Source organism: Macrotis lagotis, chromosome 3 (assembly GCF_037893015.1).
Source record: "Macrotis lagotis isolate mMagLag1 chromosome 3, bilby.v1.9.chrom.fasta, whole genome shotgun sequence".
Classification (NCBI taxonomy): Eukaryota; Metazoa; Chordata; class Mammalia; order Peramelemorphia; family Peramelidae; genus Macrotis; species Macrotis lagotis.
The window spans coordinates 144,957,095-144,981,517 of record NC_133660.1 but is presented as its reverse complement, the minus strand read 5'-3'; the positions used below and the strand labels follow the sequence as shown (position 1 = coordinate 144,981,517).

At 34.9% G+C, this 24,423-nt stretch overlaps 1 protein-coding gene across 5 annotated transcripts in view; it reads right to left on the bottom strand.

Moving 5' to 3' along the window:
• SCLT1 (sodium channel and clathrin linker 1) overlaps positions 1 to 24,423 on the bottom strand; it is a 287,110-nt gene that overhangs the window by 139,577 nt on the left and 123,110 nt on the right. For all 5 annotated transcript variants that reach the window (XM_074229305.1, XM_074229306.1, XM_074229307.1 and 2 more), the window contains 2 exons: positions 5,616 to 5,793; positions 1,980 to 2,078 (listed from right to left, as the gene is read on the bottom strand). In XM_074229305.1, the coding sequence (XP_074085406.1) occupies positions 1,980 to 2,078; positions 5,616 to 5,793 (277 nt within the window). The remainder of the gene's footprint in view (positions 1 to 1,979; positions 2,079 to 5,615; positions 5,794 to 24,423) is intronic.

The following is a 24,423-nucleotide window of genomic DNA, read 5'->3' as shown; positions in this document are numbered from 1 at the left end:
AAAAACTAAAACAAATCAGGGACATAAATCCACAAACTGCAAACTAGTGAGTTGACTCCAGTATGTGGAAAAATTGTAGGACAAATCATTTAGAAGATAGTTAATGAATATCTTGAAAAGGAAATTGTGATTATAAAGAGAAATCTTATTTACTTTTTAACAGTTATTAAATGAGTAAATCGAGGACATGTATAGATATAGTTTACCTAGATTTTTAATAAATAATCTCATACTCTTCTTGGGGAAAAATGGCGAAAAGCACATTAGATGATTATATAATCAGATGGATTAACAGTTGATTGTATGGTCAAAATCATAGGGTAGTCATTAATGGTTAAATACTGACATAGAAGAACATTTGCAGTGGAGTGTTTTTGAGTTATTTCGTCCTGTGTTGTAACATTTTAATAATTGGATAGAGATATAGGTGACACGCCCACTAAATCTTTAGGTGACACAAAACTGGGAGGGACATTTTTATATTTAATGACAGACCAGGACATTGGGCATAATCTAGTAAGAAGAAATTTAGTAGGGATAAATATTTAAAGTCTTACACTTGGTTTCAGAACAATCAACCTTGTAAGTCCAAGATAATGGAGATGTGGACAGCAGTTTGTGTGAAAAGATTCTAGGGATTTCAATAGATTGACTCAACACAAATCACCAGTGTAATGTGGCAGTGAGATCATTTGCACAAAGATGACAACTGAGCCTACAAGAACCAAGAGGTCACTTGTTTAGTAAGGCCAGGACAGAGTCATGGAGACACTGAGTTAGTAGACATGGCATGAATGAAGATCTAGCAAAGAACACTGAGAAGTTGTTAGCAAGGTGAAGAAGGAGCAAGAGAACAGAGTTATGAAAAGTTAGTGACAGAGTGTCTAGTATTTAGAGTACCACAATTTAAGAAGTACATTTATCAAGTGGGAGAATATCCAAAAATAAGTGAAGGTCTTGTTTGGATTCATGCCTTATGAAGATCCATTGAAAGAACTGGGTGTGTTTAGCTTAGGAAAGAGGAGACTCAGTGAGGACAAGATAGTTGTCTTCATGTATTAAGGCAGTTGATAGTGTGATGACTGGAATCAGAAGAACTTAATTCAAGTAGGATCAGACACTACCAGCACTGTGACTTCAGAAAAGTCCCTTAACCTCTGTCTGCCTCAGTTTCCTCATCAGCAAAATAGTGATAATAACAGCACCTACCTCCTAGGGTGGTTGTGAAGATCAAATCAGATAATATTTGCAAAGTGTTTAAAACAGCCTGACCTATAGTAGGCACTTAATAAATATGTATTTTCTTCTCTTTCTTCTTCCCTAGAGGGAGATTAGATTTGTATTATTTGGCTTAAGAAGGCAGTTCTAGGAACAATGAGTAGCAGTAGTAAAGAGGCAAATTTAAGCTTGATGTCACAAAACTTTTTATCACAATTAAGAATTGTCCAAAAATAGAATGAACCGCCTTAAGTAGTAGTTTTCCACTCCTTAGAGTTTTTTAAGCAGAGGTAGGATGACTACTTGTCAGGAATGTTATAGTGAAGATTTCTTTTTAGTTTAGGCTAGCAGGTCTCTTTTGAATTAGAAGTTCTTTTACAAAGTTTTTAAATGGAAGGGCTCAGATTTGAACTCATGTCCACTGAATCCAAATGAAACACTTTTTATTTCACTATATTGCAAAAATAACTAGGTCTAGTTTTAGGGTTACAAATTTCTTTTAAAGTCTTTTTTTTAAATTTCTTCCATGATCCTCTCTTCATCTTGGTCCAGTAATCTAATATCCTCTTTCTTTTATCTATACCTGTGTGCTTTCACTCTCTTCTGTCTCTTTGTGTTTCTCTCTCTCTCTCTCTCTCACACACACACGTACACACTGTACACACCTACACACACACACACACAGACAGATTATGCAGTATTTAGTTACTCTGTATATTTTTATATTTTTATTTTAAATGACAAAATCATAAGTCTCTTACTTCTTTGTTGGTTCGCATAATAGAATCTTGTACAAGTCGAGAAACTGTTTCTTTCATTTTCTCAATAGCTTCTTCTTTTTGTTTCTCTTCAAACAATACCTTCAGAAAACAATAACTTCTATTATTATAAAAAGTACAATTAATAGAAAATAGCATACAGGAAGAACTGTATTAAATAATTATGTATCGATAAATTAAAAATTGTGTTTTTAATTCTCTATTTTCAGCTACCTACAACCCAGAATAAAAATCAACATCTTTTGTGATTCATTCAAATGGATCTTCTACTCAAGGATATCCATTCTCTGGAAGGTAGGTAAGACCATGGGCATTTAATAAATGCTTATTAATTGACTGTTCTAAAAACCTTGGAGTTCTCTTTGACTCTTAATATTCCTTTGAGAAATTTGAAGAATTCTCTGAAGAAATTGAGACAATTGAGGGGAATAGGACCAAAGTTTTGTGGGAACTGAGGGAACCACACTGACTCCATCTTGTGACTCAATTCTGGATCTAGCTCAGTTCCCTTTTCTATTCAATTATAGTTCTAATCCAAATTCTGTCTTGTGAGAAAACCTTATTCAATCATAGGAATTGGGGGAAAAAAGCTTATTGTATTGTTTGAACCCAGCCTAGCACCCCTATCTGCTGCTTAGAGAGACCTTAATCAGGGTCTCAGAGATCAAGTTATACTGACAAGATATCTAGTCAGATACAAAGATGGATATAAGTAGTTTTCTCAAAAGTGTACATTTTAAGCAACCCATATGTCTTATTTGAAAACTGGTCCCAATATTGATGCTATTCTTTCTATATTCCTTTATTAGAAATCCTTGGGGGGGAATGGGGCAATTTCCTTTCTTATTTTATGGAATTATACCTGCTCAATCTCTCCCACCCAATTTAGGAAAACCTAATTTTTTAAATTAAATTATAAATCTGATGAATATTGTATTGTTTTCTTTTAATTAATTGGTCTTATTTGATTCTTTTTAATTCAGAAATATCTGTCCCCTCCAGAGCTCATGATCCAGTCCTAAGCTGAGAAAGTGGCCTGGTACTAATTTGTTAGGCATCTGACAAGTATTGCTTAATAAATCAAAGTGTTTAGAAGCTCAAACTTTTGTTTCTGCAGTTATTTCATCTTCTATCCAACACATTTCTACTTAATATCATTAAAATCTAGCTTTCTAATTTTAAAATAGGTTTTGGATTTTTCTTTTTCTTATCTATAATATTTGGATTCAACATCTTATGTTGATTACTGTAAGAGCCTCCTAGCTAATCTTGTTTTTTCCCCAATTTTTCTTGTTGCTGCCATTTTAATCATCCTAATATCCATCTCTGATTGTGAAAAAGTCATTTCACATCACTGGATCTCAATTGCCTAACCTGTAAGATAACAGGGCTGAACTAAATGGCTTCTTTAAATATATGGTCCCATGACACTTTATCACATTTCAATTCAGAGAAATTCACCAGATTTCTATATTAAGCACAAATTCTTCAGTCTAGGGCTCGAGATTCTCAGTAACATGGCTTCAATCAGATTATGGAATTTTGAAAAACCATATTTACAACTGTCTACACTATCAGCCCCCACTTATTGTATTTCACATCTATATTCTGGTCAAATTGGCTTACTTAATTTTCATAAAACATGCTCCATGTTTCCCAGCTATGTGCCTACAATTCATATCATTCCCTATACCTAGAATGTATCCTGTACCCTTTACAATTTAAAAAAAAATTTCCTTAGGATATAAACCTAATAGTAGTAGAACTGCTGGATCAAAGGATATGTACAGTTTTATAGCACTCTGGAAATAATTTCAAATTGATCTCTAAAATGGTTGGATCAATTCATCATTTCACCAACAGTATTAGTGTGTGGGTAGTATTTCAATAAAAGGAATTGTGTGTCTATGTCTATCATAGTGCTCAGCTATTTTCATTAGCTCACTCACTGTCCCATCTACTGTTTCAACTTCAAAGGCAGTTTCCCCTAAACCTTTATTCATAGTTTCATGTTTTTCAGAAATTTCAAATTGCCCCACTATTTTTACTTTTCATATTCTTTTTTTGTGCTTTTTATAACAAGATCTTCTCCCCAGATTCAGAAGGGGAGGATAGAAGGACAAATATCCCTTGCTTACTAGTAGCTAGACCCACCTGTGCAGAGATCTTCAAATGTTTAACCAAAAAACTGTCAGCGAACTATTTTTTCTGTTTTGACCTATTTCCAAAGCAATTATTTAGCTGTTGTTGATAGCAGATGAAGATAGTTTGTTAAGTTTGGGGGGGAAAATATTTTTCTTGTTGAATCAGAATGTATTCTTGAAAGACAAACGCTCTATAAAGCAACAGAATCTTAATTGAATCCCAATTTTGTTGTTGTTGTTGTTTTATCTCTGTGGATCTAAGTTTCCTGAAAGGGGAAGAAATTAAATGATCTCTAAAATCTAAATTATATGATATATGATCAAACTTAAAAAATTAAGGAAACCATCTCCATGAACATTAATTATCATCTTGATCAATTAAAACAAAATCTTGATTACCTAGAAAACTCAGTTCAAGGGACATCTTATAAAAACTGATACAAATATCATAGCTGTGGTATTTTCTACTCTAGGAAATTACTTGCATGAACTTTGTATATATTTTGTATTGGTTTATTTGTGTACATGGTGTAAAATGTAAGCTTCAGGAGTGTCAGAATGGTCTCATTTTTGTCTCTATCTCTTCTGCCTACCACAATGCTTGCCATGTAAGCATTAAAAAAGTCCTTGTTGAACTAGGGCATCTAGGTGGCAAATGTATATACACTAAAGGCCCTAAAGTCAGGATGGTTTGAGTTCAAATCTTGTCTCAGACAATTGACATTTACTAGCCCTGTGACCTGTCATTTAATTTCAATTCCTTTGCCACCCCCCCAAAAAAAAATGAGGAACAGAATGGATTATTCTAGTTAGTGGGTCACTGAGGGTCAACCAGAAAATAACATTTTTGGTTAATTTCTTATTAATGAAATCTTAGTAAGACCTCAAACTGGTCTAAAACATGTTGGAACAAAATTTTTATTTAATTCTTTAATTGATAATTAAAGATTCTGTAGTATGCTTCAGTCATAATTAATACTGAATAAACAAGAGATACAAGAGACAGGACTAAAAACATAATGACCCCAGAATACTGTCTGAAAATTTTTTTTTAAACTAAATACCTGATAGGTTTTTCGCATTATTTGAATCTTTGTCCTAAAAGGGTAATCTTTTTTTCCTTTCTTTTCAACAATCATTTTTCTTTGCAAAGTTTTGAGTTTTACATTTTTCTCCCTTCTTCCCTTTACTGTCCCCTTCCCTTGACAGAAAGCAATCAATGTTAAATACAGATCCATAATGATCATGTTGGGAAAGAAGAATTAAATCCAAATGGGAAAAAATAACATTTAGAGAGAAAAAAATGACCTAAGACAACTTTTAAAAATTGAAGATAGTAAAACTTTGGTCTGTAGTTAAACACCTCAGTACCTTCTCTGAATATGGATGGTATTTTCCTTCACAAGTCTAGGAATGGAAATTTTTGTAAAAAAGGAAATTTTTTTATTATATTCAGATGTATGAATTTCCTCACCTGATTTTTCTGAAGGTTAGCATCTTCTAAGAGTTGCATGCTGCTCTTGGCTCTTATAACTGCTTCATAGTTCTTCTTTTCTAAGTCAGCACATAGAATTTTAAGTTCTTTTCTCTGTTTTTCCAGATTTGTGTTTTCTTCTCTTAGTTTGTTAGCTTCTTGGATTGCTACACACAACCTAAGAATTAATATCTAAATTTTATTGACAACTATAAACTGAAATTATTTCACTACTTTTAGTTAATGAAGAATGTTTAGAATAACATGGATCAAATAGACCAAAAATTTACTAGTAAAACGGTAGGCAATGAGACCTTGCCTATTTAGAATTCATGAGAAATAAATTGCAGATTGGTTGAATAGAATCAGTTGTAAAAGAAGAAAAATCCTAGGTAGCCATAAGCTAATTCTTTATGATCAAGAATACTTTTAACATTTTTATGGAAATCTTTATTAGTAGCAATAGAGATTCAATTACCCTTTCTTAAATAGAGTATATTGAAGATAATTAAAACATTTCTTAATATTCTTGAATCACCATATGGAGATACAGAAGTATAAACATATTATCATGAACAACCTCTCATGTCTTGTTAAACTATACTATTTGACAGATCTTCAGTGTGGCAAAGGAATACCTTCAAGTGGCACTGAATGACTTTGGGCTCCTCTCTTTTCAACTGCTTAAGTCAGACATAGCTAGGTAGCACAGTAGATGAATGTCAGGTCAGGCTCTGAGTTCAAATTCTGCCTTAGACACTTCACTAGTTGTATGTCTTTGGGCAAGTCACTTAACCCTGCATACCTTAGTTTCCTCATCTGTAAAATGAACTGGAAAAGGAAATGGCAAACTATTCTAATATCTTAAACAAAATGGAGTCACAGAGAGTTGAACATGACAGAAAAAAGTCAACAACAAAAACAGATAAGTCTTTTTTTCCTTAGGTTTTTGTAAGGCAATGGGGTTAAGTGATTTGCCCAAGGCCACATAGCTAGGTAATTATTAAGTGTCTGAGGCTGAATTTGAACTCAGGTACTCCTGACTCCAGGACTGGTGCTCTATCCACTTCACCACCCCAACACATAATATTCTTTACAGAAATAATGTAGATTTAACTAATGGAGAAATATTAACTACTTGAGTAGGCTGAGTCAATATAGCAAAAATGACAATTTTACCTAAATTAATTTACTATTCAACTACATATCAAACTATCAGAGGATTATTTTATAGAGGCAGAAAATAAAAAAAAACAGAAATAAAATTCATTTGGAGAAACAATCTTTGGGGAAAGTGGGAAATGGAAAGGAAATTTACATACCAGACTTTATACTATTATACAAATCAATAATAATAAAAACAGCTTGATACTAACTTAAAATAATAAAGATTATGGAATAGTTAACTATGTAAAAATGCAAAAAAAAAATCCAGTTGCTAAGAGTTTTATAGAAACAAAAACCCCAGCTACCTGGGTAAGAATTCACAAAAAAACTTTTGGAAAAACTAAAAACTAGAAAGCAGTCTGGCAGAAATCATTCATCTTATATCAAGATAAACTCCATATAAAGATATGACTTAGATATAAAAGTCTTCATTCTAAAGAAGTTACAACTTTCAGATCTAGAAATAGGGGAAGAATTCAAGACCAAATGAATAATAGAGAAGAATACTGAAGATAAAATAGACAATGTTAAATGAAAATTTAAAAGTTTTCATACAAAATCAACACAACTAAAGTTAGATGTGAAACAATTAACTGGGAGAAAACTCTTCCAGCAACATTTTCCAAATACAGCTCTAATTTCACAAAAATATATGCATAAACTTCAAGATATATATATAAATTTTCAGGTTTATTAAAACAAGAGTAATTCCACCCAATTGATTTGGGCCAAAAAGATATAAACCCATCCATCCTACAAATTTTCCTGTTCTTTGATGAGGTGGTATCACTGTCATTCCAGCCGATCACATTTACAATCTGTGTCATCCTTGAATCTTTCCTCTTCTCTTCCTGCCACTTCTAATAAATTGTCAATTTTTCTCCATTCAACTTTGAATTCCTCTCTCCATGTACAATATCATTATGCTACTATAAGACATCATCACTTAAAGCTAGGACAATTTTTATGATTTCTTCATTGGTCTACTTGCTTGTAGGTTTTATACTTTTCAATCCATTCTGCATTACAAATTCTATTTTTCATCTTAGTATTTTATTTTTCACCAGTTACATATAATAACAATTTTTAAAATTTGTTTTTAAAACTGTTTTCCAAATTCTCTCCTCCCTTCCCCTCATTTAAAAAAGCAAGCAAATTGATGTTATAAATGTGGTGATGCAAAACATTTCTATAATAGTCATTTTATGAGAGAAAACATAGACTCTATTCACTTTCCAAAAAAAGAAACTTTAAGAAAAATTAAGTAAAAAAAAGCATACTTCAATCTGTATTCAGATACCATCAGCTCTCCCTCTCAAGATGGATAGCATTCTTTATCCTAAATCCTTCAGATTGTCTTGAGTCACAGTATTGCTGAGAAAAGCTTAGTTAGCTGATATCAGATGACCATCCTACAAAATTTCTTTTACACAGTATATATCACTTTGTGTCACCTCGTGTAAATCCCAGGTTTTTCTGAGAGTATCTGGCTCATCATTTCTTATAGCAGAATAGCATTCTATCATAATCACATACCACAATTTAAGTCATTTTCCAACTGATAGGCATTCCTTCAATTTCAAATTCTGTTACCAAAGAGCTAATACATATATACATATATATATGTGTGTGTGTGTGTGTGTGTGTTTGTGTGTGTGTGTATGTATGTATTTATATACACACACATATGTCCTTGTATATACAGGTTCTTTCACTTTTTGTATTTCATCCCTTGTGGAACACAAAGCTAAAAGGAACTTGCTAGGTCAAAAGGTAGGCATGATTTTATAGGTGTTTGGGCATAGTTTCAAATTGCTTTATAAAATGGTTGAATCAGTTCATAATTCCACCAATAATGCACTACTGTCTCATTTTCCCTACAAACCCTCCAATAATTATCATTTTGCTTTGCTGTCCTATTATAAAGTAGAAACTAAGAACTGTTTTGATTTCATTTCTCCAATCTAAAATGAGCTAGAATATTTTTTCAATATGGCAATAGGTGTAGATAACCTCAACTGAGAACTGTTCATATTCTTTATGTTTGAGAAACAAAGCAGTTATCAGAGAAACTAGCTTCAAAGTATTTTTTTCAGTTACTACTGCTAACTATAATTCTCTCCATCCCATTCCCCTCACTTCCATTTAATCACTCTCTCCTTTTTGACTCTGTCCCTCCTCAAAAGTGTTTTGCCTCTGATTTAGACCCTCCCCAATCTGCCTTCCTATCCATCATTCCCACCTTCTCTTATCTCCTGTTTCTGTACTCAATTTAGAGTGGCTGTTATCCCTCTTTAAGTCAATTCTGATGAGAGAAAGATTAACTCATTCCTCCTGGGCCACTCACCTTCTACTCCATTGTAAAAGCTTTTGATTACATCTTTTGTCTATCCCATTTTAGCCTTCTTCCCTTTCTCCCAGTATATTACTACTCTCTTACCCCTTAATTTCATTTATATTCAACTCCTCCCTGTGCATTATCATATATACTTTCTAATTGCCTTAAGAATGAGAATGATGGGGGTGGCTAGGTAGCTCAGTGGATAGAGCACCAACCCTGGAGTCAGAAGTTCAAATCTGGCCTCAGACACTTAATAATTACCTAGCTGTGTGGCCTTGGGCAAGCCACTTAACTTCATCTGCCTTGCAAAAACAAACAAACAAAAAAAAAAAGAATGAGAATGAGAATGAATTATCAGTCTTCCCATGTAGGAATATAAATAGTTCAACATCATTAAGCCCTTTATGATTTCCCTTTCAATTTACCTTTTTATGCTTCACTTCTGTTGTATATTTGAAGATCAAATTTTCTGTTCAGCTCTGATCTTTTCATCAGTAAAGTTTCAAAGTCCTCTTTTTTTATTGAATGTCCATTTTTGCCCTTAAAGAGTATGCTTAATTTTACTGGGTAGTTGATTCTTAGTTGTAATTCAAGCTCGTTTACCTTCTGGAATAACATATTCCAAGCAGTAAGATCCTTTAATACTAAATATTGTGTTATCCTGATTGTGGCTTCATGATACTTGAATTATTTCTTTCTGGCTGTTTGCAATATTTTCTCCTTGACCAGGGAGCTTCATTTTGAGATCTCTTTCAGGAGATGATCAGTGACTTCTTTCCATTTCCATTTTACTCTAAGGTTCTTGGATTATTAAGGCAGTTGTCCTTGATAATTTCTGGAAAGATGATATCTAGGTTCTTTTTTTGATCATGGCTTTCATGTAGTCCAATAATTTTAAAATTATCTCTTCTGAAGCTATTTTCCAGGACACTTGTTTTTCCAGTGAGATATTTCACATTGTCTTCTTTTTTTTTTCATTCTTTTGATTGTCTTATTTGTTCTTGATTTCTCATAAAGGGATTAGCTATCCTTTGCTCATTTCTAATTTTTAAGGAATTATTTTCTTTAGTGAGTTTTTGAATCTCCTTTTCCAACTGGTCAATTCTACTTTTTAAGTTTTTTTCTTCTTCATGAATTTTTGTGCTTCTTTTTCATCTTGGTCAATTCTGCTTTTTAATCATTTTTTCTCCTCATTAGATTTTTGAACCTTTTACCAATTGAACAAGTCTTATTTTAAAGTGTATTTCCTACAGAATTTTTTTGTGTCTCTTTTGATGACTAGTTTTTCATTATTTTCTCACATTACTCTCATTTCTCTTCCCAATTTTTCCTTTACCTGTCTTACTTCATTTTCAAAATCCTTTTTGAATTCTTCCAATTCATATTTTTCTTTGTAGCTTTGGATGTAGGAATTTTGACTCTGTTATCTTCTTTATGAATGTGTAGTTTGATCTTCCTTGTCATCATAATAACTTTCTATGGTCAGAGATTTTTTTTCTGTTTGCTCATTTTCCCACCACATGACTTGATTTTAACTCTTTGTTAAGAAGGAGGGGTGCCTCATATGCTTCTAGGGTGGAGAGTTTACTGTAATAATTTCTGAGATTTTGAGCAGCTGTTTTCAGAGATATTTCTAGTGACCTGTAAGTTTTCAGTTCTTTCAAAGTGGTATGATCTAAGGGGAACTTTCTTTTTTCTGCCAAGGGCCACTGGTTATTTATAACACCATTTGTGGGCTATGTTTGGTCAAACATTTAATTAATTCACTCCTAAAAAAGCTATTATATATTTACTGAATTTCGAGTCCCACTTGTAGTTGTCTTGGCAATGGCAGACATTCAATTAAGTCCACAGGCTGGAGGGTTCCCAGAGGTTACTACTCTTCTGGCCTGTAGTCTGACCTGTGAGTGACCATGAGCACTTTTTTCTGCCCTGCAACTATGATGAGAGTCCAAGCTCCCGTGTGGCAGTCCCAAGAGTATGACCAGGATCTGAGTATGGGCAAAGCAACAGAGTACTTCCTCTGTGCTAGCAAAGAGCCCTCCCTGTGACCTCTTTAACTCTATGAGGGCTGAGAGCTCTAGAAACAGCAGCTGCTGCTGTTGCTTCAGTGTCTCCCAAGATCTACTCCTGTTTTGCTGGGGACAGGGATGAAGGACATAGTAGGCAGAATGCCACCCATACAACTAGTATTGCCTTAGTCACTTCTTAGGGACCATTTTGTGGCAAATGCTTTGGGGAATACCTGGAGTCAGGAGCTAAAAGACTCGTCAAGCACCACCCTTGTCCTGCCCACCAGAAAGGAGTTTTGAAGTGGGCTTCCACAGAACGCACCTTCCTTCTCCCTTTCTATTTTTCCCTCTTCTGGAGGGAAGCTTGGTTCACATGCTATCTCTCTCTAAGTCACTGATATGGTCTAGACATATAGCTGGAACAATATGGCCCCAGCTAAATGTGGTTGGATCTATGTTGATCTAAGTTTATCTTCTGTTTTCCTCTCCCGGGCTCTTTGTCATTTCCTTCTTCCTTCTTTCCTTGAAATTTCTTCTCTTTTCCCTTTAACCTATTTAACCTGATTATTCTTTTCCCAGCTTGCCCTGCTTGCAGTTCTCCTCCCCCAGATGCAAATGCTCTCTTTCTTTTCCCAGTGTGCTGTTCCCTCTATTTGATATAAACTCTCTCTCTGTTTCTTCTCTCTAACAATATGGCCCCAGCTCCATGTAGCTTGATCTATACTGATCAAAGTTTCTCTCTCTTAGCTTTTCTTCTCTTTTCCTTTTAACTTGACTACTTCTTTCCCAGTTTGTAATGACTAATTCATGCCCAGCTCCACGCTGAATCCTTGAGGGTCTAAGTTCAGTCATTTCTTATGGCTGTTTTCCATTTCTTTTCCTTTTTCCCCCATGACCTTTGTTATTCAGCCTATCCTTACGTAACTCACTGACTCTCAACTAAATTTTGTAGGTTTGTAAATTAAAGTCTGTCTTTTTTACCTCTGGGGTCAGTCTATGAGTTTTTCACTTAGAATTGAACCAAAGAATTTAAGCGTGCTTTCCCTGAAGGCACTTTCCTATCATCAGTATCCTTATAATACTCAATTGATTTGATTGCAATTGTACAATAATTGGGCACAAAAATGCTAAAGAAACTGGGAATTGTATTTAACCAGAAGTCATATTTTCCTCTTGTCTGTAGGAAATAAAAAATTAAATTGCAAGAATACTTGTAAGGGCAGCTTGGTGACACAGTGGATGAACACTGGCCCTGGAACCAAGAGGACCTGAGTTCAAATTTAGCCTCAGGAACTTAATAATTACCTGGCTGTGTGACCCTGACAAGTCACTTAACCCCACTGCCTTGCAAAAAAACCAAAAACCAAAAATGCTAACTTGTAGATCAAAATGGCATTTACAAATTTATTTCCTATCTTATGTCAAAGAGGATACAAATTTTTCCATATTCTTTCTTGCTTGAAGAGAACTTCTAGAGTACTACCCAGATTAGAATAAAAATATTCATGCAGGAATCATAAAATGAATTTTGTATTTTTTGACAAAAATGCAATAAAATTCAACATACACAAACACATATCTATCATAATGAAATGAATAAGGATCTATGGATCGCATTCTTGTCTATCATCAATTAACTGTAAGAAATGAACAAATCATTCTACCTTCCTTGTTCATAATTTCCTCATTTATAACATGAGGTAATTAAAATAGGTGTATTCAAAGAGCCTCATTCTATGATACATATGAAAATATTAAAATGATCAAAAGGCTCAACAAATTGATATGGATTTACTAAAAAAAAGTAAAGTAAAACATACTTGTTACTTTATTTTTTAAAATTATTGTTTTTTTTAATTTTACAATTTTCCCCCCAATCTTGCTTGCCTCCCCCCACACCCCACAGAAGGCAGTCTGATAGTCTTTACATTGTTTCCACGCTATACATTAATCAAAATTGAATATGTTGCAAGAGAAATCATATCATTAAGGAAAAAATAAAATATAAGAGATAGCAAAATTACATAATATACCTTTATTAAAAAAATAATAAAGGTAATAATCTTTGGTCTTTGTTTAAACTCCACAATTCTTTCTTTGAATACAGATGGTATTCTCCGTTATAGATACACTAAAATCGTCCCTGACTATTGCACTGATGAAATGAGCAGGTCCATTAAGATAGATCATAAAGATTTCTTCTCAAGATGGCAGAAAGAAGCCAGGCACTGTGCTAAGTTCTTCTGGCTTTCCCTCAGAAATAATATGAAAGAAATCTCGAGAGAAATTCAATCAAGAAAACCCAGTAAAAGAAGCTAGAAGAACATCTCCCAACAACGTCTGTCTCAGAGTAGCATGGGCCAGCTGGGGGGCAGAGAACAGAGAGCCACCCCAGGGGCGGCGGGCTAAAGCTAACTTAAGTCACAGAGGCTTTGTCTGTGGGAGCCAGGGTCTAAGGCCTGGGAAGCTTTGGCTGAGGGAGTGGTGCTCTGGGGAGCCACAGAGGGCCAGCATAGAGAGTTGCAGAGTATGGCTGGACAATGATCTGTTTGGTTTGGGGCTGTGAGCTCCATACTTTCAGCCGACTCCTCTTCCCATAACAAACACAGTAACAGCCCTCCCCTACCCCTACCCCACACTCAGGTGTGGGCAGCAGAGCTCCCTCAGCTGAATAGGGAAATCAGCTATCTTGGCCCAGGGCACAGCCCATAGGGCCTCAAATCAAAGTCACAGACACTCCAGAGAAAGCAACCCCCGACTAGCCAGTCCACTTGGAGTTACTAAGCCAAGTGATCAAAGCCTCTAGTATCCCCTGCTGGTCCACCCACTTGGAGTTATTAAACCCAATGAGCAAAGTCTCTATGATTGTCAAAACCAAACCTCTTTGAGCCCCTCCCACAACACAGATCTTAGGAAAATGAAGAAAGGACTGTGGAACGGGGGTGGGGGGGTGGTGGCATTGAAAGCTACTTTGAAGAAAAAGAGCCTAACTCATAGAGATGTAGAACTTTGAGGAGAATATAAATTGGTCTCCAACCCAGAAAGACTTCATGAAAGAAATCAGGAAGGAGTTTAAATATCAATTGGAAAAAATGGGAAAAGAACTCCAAAAGAAAATTAACACCTTGCAACAAGCAAACAAATCCTTAGAAAATACAATTGACTAAATACAAAAAGAAAATAATTCTCTCAAAATCTCAACTGGGGTGCAAAGCCAAGATGGTGATGAAGGGATCATCTCTTAGGCTCTCTCTCTAAAAACTTGTAAGCTAAGGACTGTAACTACATTTTTGAGAGACAAATCCACAGAGGGACCCAGTGAGGAAGATCTCCAACCCAAGGTAACCTGGAAAAGAGCAGAAAGGCTAGGCTCCACAGGGTCGGAGGGGTGGCCCACCAGAGGGGTGGCCTGCAGAGCAAAGGAACTTCAGCCTCCCAGAGGCAGCCCCAGGGCGTGCAGGTCACAGCAGTGGGGGAGTGTCCTGATTTACACCCGAGGAAGCATCAATCACAACTTGGGGGGAACAGAGACAGGCCCTCTACCAGAGTGAGCACATTAAGCCCAGCACTCAGGGCATACAGCCAGCAGCATGGTCCCAGCAGCCCAGATCCAGGAACAGAAAGCAGAAGGCGGTAAGCAGGAGCCCCCAGGACATGAGCACACTGAGCCTAGGGAGGGGAGTGGAGAGAGATTACAAAGCTCTGTCCCCTGTCCCTGGAACAGGACTCTGGGGTTCTGACCACATTAAGATCCTGATCACAGTATAGGCCCCCCCACAGAACAGCAGGGCCCCTGCCACCTCAGCTCTGTGGCAGAGGGGTGTGCTTGTGGTCATTCACAGACCAGGAGGGAAGACAGAGCCTCACACACTCAAAAGGTCAGGAAGCACCCCAAAAACAGGCACAGGCTGGGGAAATGAGTAAGCAGAGAAAAAAGAGGAATGCCATTCATTGAGAAATACTTTGCCTATGATCCCAAAAAGGATCAAAACACTGAATCTGAAGATGAGGAAGCACAAGTTCCTTCATCTAAAGACTCCAAGAAAAACAGAAATTGGCCTCAGGCTATGACAGAGCTCAAAAAAGACTTCGAAATCAAGTGAGGGAAATAGAAGAAAAATTGGGAAAAGAAATGAGACAGATGCAGGAAAAACATGAAAAATGAAGTCAGCAGCTTAGTCAAGGAAATCCAAAAAAAATGCTGAAGAAAATAACATGTTAAAAACCAGCATAAGTCAAATGGATAAAACAGTTCAAAAAGTTATTGAGGAGAAGAATGATTTAGAAAGCAGAACTGGCCAGATGGAAAAGGAGATAAGAAAGCTCTCTGAGGAAAACAAATCCTTCAGACAAAGAATAGAACTGAGGGAGATTGCTGATTTTACAAGAAATCAGGAAACAATACTTCAAAACTAAAAGAATGCGAAATTAGAAGAAAATATGAAACATCTCATTGAAAAAACAACTAATATGGAAAAATATTTAGGAAAGATAATTTAAAAATTATTGAAATACCTGAAAGTCATGATCAGGAAAAGAGCCTTGACATCATTTTCAAAAGAATTGCAAGAGGAAAATTGCCCTGATATCTTAGAAGCAGAGGGCAAAATAGAAATGGAGAGAATCCACCAATCTTCCCAAGAAAGAGATCCAAAAAAAAAACAACAACCCCCACCCCAGTAATATTATAGCCAAGTTCCAGAACTCCCAAGTCAAAGAGAAAATATTACAAGCAGCCAGAAGGACACAATTCAAATATTGTGGAGCTGCAGTCAGGATCACACAGGACTTAGCATCAACTACATTAAAAGCTTGTAGGGCTTGGAATATAATATTCTGGAAAGCAAAAGAGCTTAGAATGTAAATGAGAATCACCTACCCAGCAAAACTGAACGTCCTCTCCCAGGGATAATGATGGACTTTCAAGGAACCAAGGGAAATTCAAATGTTCCTGCTGGAATGTCCACAGCTGAACAGAAGGTTTGACCTTCAAATACAGGACTCAGGTGAAGCATAGAGATTGGAGGCGAAGGGGAAAATATGAGGGACTTAATGATGAACTACATGTATTCCTGTACAGAAAAATGACACAGATAATACTCATATGAACCTTCTCAGTTAATAGTGCAGGTAGAAGGATCTTTTATAGATGAAGCACAGGAGAAAGCTGAATTTGAAGATATGATGTGGTGTAAAAAATGGAGTCAATAGATAAAAAGGGAAATGTAATGGGAGAAAGAAAAAGGAAAGGAGTAATAGGCTAAGATATTTCATATAATAAGATTTTTCTTTATTACAATGAGCTTTTGCAATCATATGGAAGGGGGGAAGGCAAGGGGGAATGAGGGAATCTTCACTCTCATCAGAGGTGGCTAGGAGAGGAAGCAGCATATATGCTCAATGGGGTATAGACATCTGGAGTAAGAAGGAGGGGGGAGCAGAGGGAAGGGGTGGGGATATGAGTGATGGAGGAGAGGGTGGACCATGGGGGGAGAGTGGTCAGATGTAACACATCTTCTTTTTAACTTCTTGCAAGGAGCTGGGATTGGATGGCCTGTCCAGGCCCACAGGGCTGGGTGGACGCTGGGCCTAAGGGGAGGAATGTGGGCTCAGGGCCTCTTGGTCCCAGAGCCAGGGATCTTTCTGCTGCACCACTCAGCTACCCTACAGCAGAGACAGAGTGAAAGGAGAGAGAAAATATACTACATGGTAGTAGAGAAGTATGAATGGAGGGAGTTGTGATTAGTAATGGCAATGGTGGAAAAATATGGAAGTAACTTTTAGGATGGACTTATAAAGAATGTGATCCACCTGCGACAGAGCTGGTGGTGTTGGAATATAGACTGAAGCACATTTTTTCATATTATTATTCTTTTGGGGGGGTTGCAGGGCAAATGGGGCTGGGTGGTCTGTCTGGGGTTGTATAGTTGTGTGATTGTTGGGTGCTGAGGCCAGATTTGGACCTGGGTGCTCCTGGCTCAAGGGCCAGTGCTCTGTCCGGTACCCAGCTGCCCCTACTATTATTATTATTACCATTTTACTTTATTTTGGGTCTTTTTTTTTTATTTTTGGTTTTTGCAGTGCAATGGGGTTGGGGTGGCTTGCATGGGGTCACACAGTTGGGTGACTGTTCGGTGTATGGAGCTGGATTTTGGCTCAGGTGCTCCTGGCTCCAGGGCTGGTGCTCTATCTACTGTGCCACTTGGCCATACATAAAATTATTATTATTATTATTATTATTGTTGTTGTTGTTGTTGTTGTTGTTATAGTTTTAATTTTAATTTTTTTATTTCCCCTTTACTTTTTCATGTATGTGGGACTATATTTTTTGGGGGAGGGGTATTACATTTACTCTTAAACAAGAATATTTTATTAATGTATAAAAAACATTTGTATAAAATAAGAATAAATACATAAATACATAAAAAAAATCCCAATTGGGAAAATGGAAAACTCCTACAAAAAATAAAATTGATCAATTGGAAAAGGAGTTGCAAAAGGTAAGTGAAGAACATTCTTCTCTTTAAAAAAGAATGGAATCTCCAGAAACTAATGACTTCTTGAGACAACAAGAAGCTATTAAACAAAATGAAAAAATCAAAAAAAGAAAAATAGAAGAAAATGTAAACTACCTCATCACCCAAACCACTGACCTCAGCAATAGATCCAGAGGAGACAACTTAAGAATCATTGGGCTTCCTGGAAATACTGAAGAGAAAAAAAGCACGGACTCAATATTACAGAATTTAGTGATGGAAAACTGCCCTGATGTCATGGAATCAGAGGGCAAAACAGTTATTCAAAGAATACACTGATCCCCTCTGGAAAGGGATACCAAAATGAAAACACCAAGGAATACTGTGACCAAATTCTAGAACTATCAGATAAAAGAGAAAATACTGAAAGCAGCCAGAAAGAAACAATTTAGATACCAAGGATTCATAGAAAGGATTACACAGGACCTGGCTACATCAACATTAAGGGACTGAAGGACCTGGAATGTGATGTTCTGAACAACAAAGGAGCTTGGAATGCAGCCAAGAATTCACAATCTAGCAAAACTGAATCTTCTCTTCCAGGGTAAAAGATGGACATTTAACAAAAGGAGACTTCCAACTTTTCCTGATGAAAAGACCAGAGTTAAATAGACAATGTGGACTACAAACATGAGATTCAAGAGAAACGGAACAAGGTTAAAAAAGAAAAGGAAAAGCGAGGGGGAAAAAGTATCCAATAAGATGAAACTGGCTATATCCCCACCTGGGAGAAAGATTCTCATAACTCTTGAGAATTGTAACTCTATTAGAGAGAATATGCTTAACCAGAAGTAATGGACATTCATGATATCTGTTATGCTGATAGAATGATTGAAAAACAATATCTCCTTTTTAAGGGGGAATAGTAAATAGACTAGAGGATGGATGTGATTGAATGGGGGTAAATCACCTTACATAAAAAAGTGAAAAGAATCTATTGCAATAGAGGGGAAGAAGGGAGGTGGTGAGAACCACCAGAATCTTATACTCAACAGATCTGGCTTAAAGTTAACATATACACACTTAAGAAATTTATCTTACCTTTCAATTATTAAAAGAGGAAAAGGGGAGAAAAAGAGGAAATAACAGAAGGAAAAAGGGGCAAAAGGAAAGAGGAACAAAAGAGGAGGGGGGCTGGATACAAGGGGGCAAAAACTGAAGGTGGTGGTATTCAGAAACAAAATACTGGGGAATATGGATCAAATAAAAAAAGGGAGAAAATATAAATAGAGGGAAGATAGCATGGAAGGCAATAAAGAGTTAGTATCTATAACTTTGAATGTGAATGGGATGAACTGTCCCATAAAATGTAAGTGAATAGCAGACTGGATTAAAAACCAAAATCCTACAATATGCTGCTTACAAGAAACTCATTTGAAGTAGAGAGATACATGCAGAGATTAAAGGTAAAAGGTTGGAGCAAAATATATTTTTTTTCAACTGAAGTAAAAAGAAGCAGGGGTAGCAATCCTTATCTCACACAAGGCAGCTGCAAAAATAGATCTCATTAAAACAAATAAGAAAGAAAACTATATCTTCCTAAAAGGTACCATAGACAATGAAGTAATTTCAATACTAAACATGTATGCATCAAGAGGTACAATATCCAAATTCTTAGAGGAGAAGCTTAATGAGTTGTAGGAAGATATGGACAGCAAAACTCTACTGGTAGGAGATTTCAACCTCCCACTCTCAGATTTAGATAAATCTAATTATAAAATAAACAAGAAGGAAGTTAATCAGGTAAATAGAATGTTAGAAAATCTAGAAATGATAAACCTTTGGAGAAAATTGAATGGGGATATAAATGAATATACTTCTTTTTCTGCACGGCACTTACACAAAAATTGACCACATACTAGGGCATTAAAACCTAATAATCAGATGCAAAAAGGCAGAAATAGTGAATACATTCTTCTTAGATCATAATGTAATAAAAATTACATTCAATAATGGGCCAGGAAGAGACAGAACTAAAACTAATTGGAAACTAAATAACCTCATTTTAAAGAATGAGTGGATTAAACAACAAATTATAGAAAGAATTAATGATTTCATCCTAGATAATGACAATAATGAGACAACATAACAAAACTTATGGGATACAGCCAAGCCTGGTTTCAGGGGATATATTATATCTTTAAATGCTTACATGAATAAATTGGACAAAGAGGAAATCAATGACATAAATGTGCAACTAAAAAAATTAGAAAAAGAACAAATTAAAAACCCCCAATTAAATACCAAATTAGAAATTATAAAAATTACAGGAGAATTTAAAAAAATTGAAAATAAGAAAACTATTGAACTAATAAATAAAACCGACTTGGTTTTATGAAAAAAAAAACAATAAACTTGATAAACCTCTGGTTAATTTGATCTTAAAAAAGGAAAATAGAAAACCAAATTGCTAGTCTCATAAATGAAAAAAGTGAACTTATCACCAAGGAGAAGGAAATTAAAGTAGCAATTTGGAATTATTTTGCCCAGCACTCTGCCAATAAATTTGATAATCTAAGTGAAATGGATGAATATTTACAAAAATATAAGTTGCCCAAGTTAAATGAAGAGGAAATTAAAACCTAAATAGCCCTATCTCAGAAAAAGAAATTCAACAAGCCATTATTGAACTCTCTAAGAAAAAAATCTCCAGGGTCAGATGGATTCACAAGTGAATTCTATTTAAGGAAAAACTGGTTCCAATTCTATATAAACTCTTTGGCAAAATAGGTGAAGACAGAACTCTGCCCAACTCTTTCTATGACACCAAAATGGTGCTGATACCTAAACCAGGAAGAGTCAAAGCAGAGAAAGAAAATTATAGACCTATCTCCCTAATGAATATGGATGCAAAAATCTTAAATAAGATCTTAGCAAAGAAATTACAGCAAGTTATCACTAGGATAATACACTATGACAAAGTAGAATTTATCCCAGGAATGCAGGGTTGGTTCAATATTAGGAAAACGGTTAGCTTAATTAATTATTTCAATAATAAACCTAACAGAAATCATATGGTTATATGCTGACTTTGAAAAATTCCTACTAGAAATATTAGAACACATCAGAATAAATGGATTATTGCTGAGAATGATAAGCAGCATCTATCTGAAATCATCAATAAACCTTATATGCAACTGGAATAAGCTAGAGGCATTCCCAAATAATATCAGGAATGAAACAAGGATGCCCATTATCATCACTACTATTCAATATTGTGTTAGAAATGTTACCTTTAGCAATAAGAGAAGAAAAAGAAATTGGGAAGAAAGAAACAAAACTCTCATTCTTTGCAGATGACCTGATGGCATACCTATAGAATCCCAAGAAACCATCTAAAAACCCACTAGAAGCAATTAGCAACTTTAGCAATGTGCCAGGATATAAAATAAACCCTCATAAATCCTCAGTACTTCTATATATTACTAGACACAGCAGCAACAGCTAGAAAGAGAAATCCCATTCAAAGCAACTTCTGACAACATAAAATACTACCTGCCAAGGCAGACGCAGAAACTCTATGAAAACAATTACAAAACACTTCTCGTCCAAATAAAATCAGATTTAAAAAACTGGGCAAATATCAACTGCTCATGGCTAGGTGTGAGCTAATATAATAGAAATGACAATTCTACCTAAATTAAACTGCTTATTTAGTGCCCTACCAATCAAAATTACTTTAATGAGCTAGAAAAAATTATGAGTAAATTTATATGGAGAAATAAAAAATCAAGAATTTCCATTTAATGAAAAAAAGTGCAAAAGAAGGTGGCTTAGTCTTATCAGATCTAAAATTATATTAAAAAGCATTACTCATCAAAACCGTCTGGTATTGGCTAAGAAACAGTGTTGGATCAGTGGAATAGATTGGGTGCAAAAGAGATGTCAGGAAATGATTATAGCAATCTGCTGTTTGATAAACACAAATAATCCAGCTTCTGGAATAAAAACTCTCTCTTCAATAAAAACTGTTGGGGAAATTGGAAGTTAGGATGGCAGAAACTTGAATTAGACAAACATCTCATACCATATACCAAGATAAGATCAAAATGGATACAGGATTTAGACATAAAAGACAATGTTAAAAGGAAACTAGGAGATCAAGAAATAGTTTACTATCAGATCTATGGAAAGGGAAACAGTTTATGATCAAGGAAGAAATGGAAAACATCATTAAAGACAAACTAGATAATTTTGATTACATTAAATTAAAAAAGCTTTTGCACAAACTAAAGCACTATAACCAAGTTCAAAAGAAATGTAGTAAATTGGGAAGCAATTTTTACAACTAGCATGTCTGGCAAAGGACTCATTTCTAAAATATATAGAGAACTGAGTCAAATTTATAAAAAAAAACAAGCCATTCTCCAATTGACAAATGGTCAAAGGATATGCAGAGGCAATTTACAGATGAGAAAAATCAAAGTGATCCATAGTCATGTGAAAAATTGCTCTAAATTATTACTGAATAGAGAAATGCAAATTAAAGCATCTCTGAGATATCACCTCATACCTCTCAGACTGGTCAATATAACCAGAAAAGACAATGATTAATGCTGGAAAGGATGTGGGAAATCTAGGACACTAATGCATTGTTGGTTGAACAGTGAACTTATCCAACCTTTCTGGAGAGCAATCTGGAAATATGCCCACAGGGCAATAAAGATATGCATACCCTTTGATCCAGCAATACCACTATGGGTCTATACCCTGAGGAGAACATGAAAAATGTTGTACAAAAATAATCATAGCAGCCCTGTTTGTAGTGACAAAGAATTGGAAACTGAGTGAATGTCCATCAACTGGAAAATGGCTGAACAAATTGTGGTATATGTATGTCACACTATTTTTCTATGAGAAACCAGAAGGGATGGGAATTCAGAGAAGCCTATGAAGACTTACATGAATTGATGCTGAGTGAGATGAGTAGAACCAGAAGAACATTGTACACCCTAACAGCAACATGGGGTTGATGATCAAGCTTCATGGACTTGCTCATTCCATCAGTGTAACAAACAGGGATAATTTTGGGGAATCTGTGATGGAGAAGACCATTTATATCCAAAGCGGGAATTGTGCAGTTTGAACAAAGATCAAAGCCTATTACCTTTAATTTTTTTTAAAAATTATCTTTTTATGTAATCTTGCTATCTCTAATAATTTATTTTTTCCTTAAGGATATGACTTCTCTCTGAACACATTCAATTTTGGTCAATATATAGCATGGAAACAATGTAAGGACTTGATTTTTATTTGCGTGAGAAGAGTTTTGATATACATTGTTATTGAGTGTACTATTAAGAAATTTATGACTAGGCCTAAACAATCATTAATGGCATATATTATGTATTCTAGGAATAAACAAATAATTTGAGAGTTACTACTATTAGAATAAAACAGTAATGAAATTCACTTGTTTTGATTTGCTTTGAATTTCTAGCATTTAAAATTCATTCTTAGGAAATGAATATAAATGAAAACATGGTCAGGGCTTTTCTTCTTCAAATTAATACAAAAGATTTTAGAAAAAAAGGAAAACAGAAATAAACCAAATGTGGGTATTAATCTTTAGAATGAAAGAAAATTACATTTTGCAATTACAAAATAAAGGAGAAGTCTCAATGTGTGATATAGCAATAATTTCTCAACATCTATACAGGAAATTTACCTTAATTATCATTCAAATCTTAATTTCTATTTATTTTGATTAATATTAATATCATTAAATTAATTTATAGAATAGAAAAATCAAAGCAAAAAAGAATTTGAATAATCTTCAAAAGGAAACAAATCATCAATAGATCTAATTAAACTTGAGACTTTGACAATCAAAAATTCACAAATCACCTGAAGAGGCAAATTGTTGGGATAGTGGATGAAGCTCTGGTCTTTAAATTGAAAGATTTAAAAGTTCAAGGTTATAATCATATTCCATAATGTAATGGCAAAGTTAACCTGGGTTATCTACAAGTTCAGGTTTAGGAAAACAGATAACCTAATGAGAATTATGGACTTGTATCACCAAGCTCATGGATAGAAGCATGGGAGAACGAAGTCTATTTGACCAGCAATAGTACTAACATAATATCCTAAGGAAACCTGGAGAAATAGATACTCATGCGATTTCTGTTAATGAATTATTTCTATTGTTACTATGCATTTTTGATTCTTTAATGCAGTGTTTTACATGCTTTTATATACTATTTATCTTTTGTTACTGGGCCTATTTCTATTCTAGTTCCCTTTTATTATCACTATTGATATTATTGTATTTTCTCACTTATTATACTCTCATTTCTTAAAGCACTGTTAAATTGCTTCCTGATATTATATGCATTGTATTTAATATTAATGTGGATTTGATATTCTTGACTGATTCTTAAAAAGATTTTTTGATAGTGTCTTAAGATAATTTCTGGGGACAGCTAGGTGGCATAGTGGATAAAGCACCGGCCCTGGAGTCAGGACTACCTGGGTTCAAATCCAGTCTCAGACACTTAATAATTACCTAGCTGTGTGGCCTTGGCAAGCCACTTAACCCCATTTGCCTTGCAAAAAACCTAAAAAAAATCTGGTTTAATTTTCATAATTTATTTAAAATGAGCACATAAAAAAACTAAACAGTCTACAAAATTAATCTAAAACAAGTATTAACCAATTATTTCCTAGTCTACCTATCTGCAAATTCAAGCTTGAAATATTATAAAACTTTTCTTTCTTCCCATCTGTTTTTTGATATATGTCATCAATTT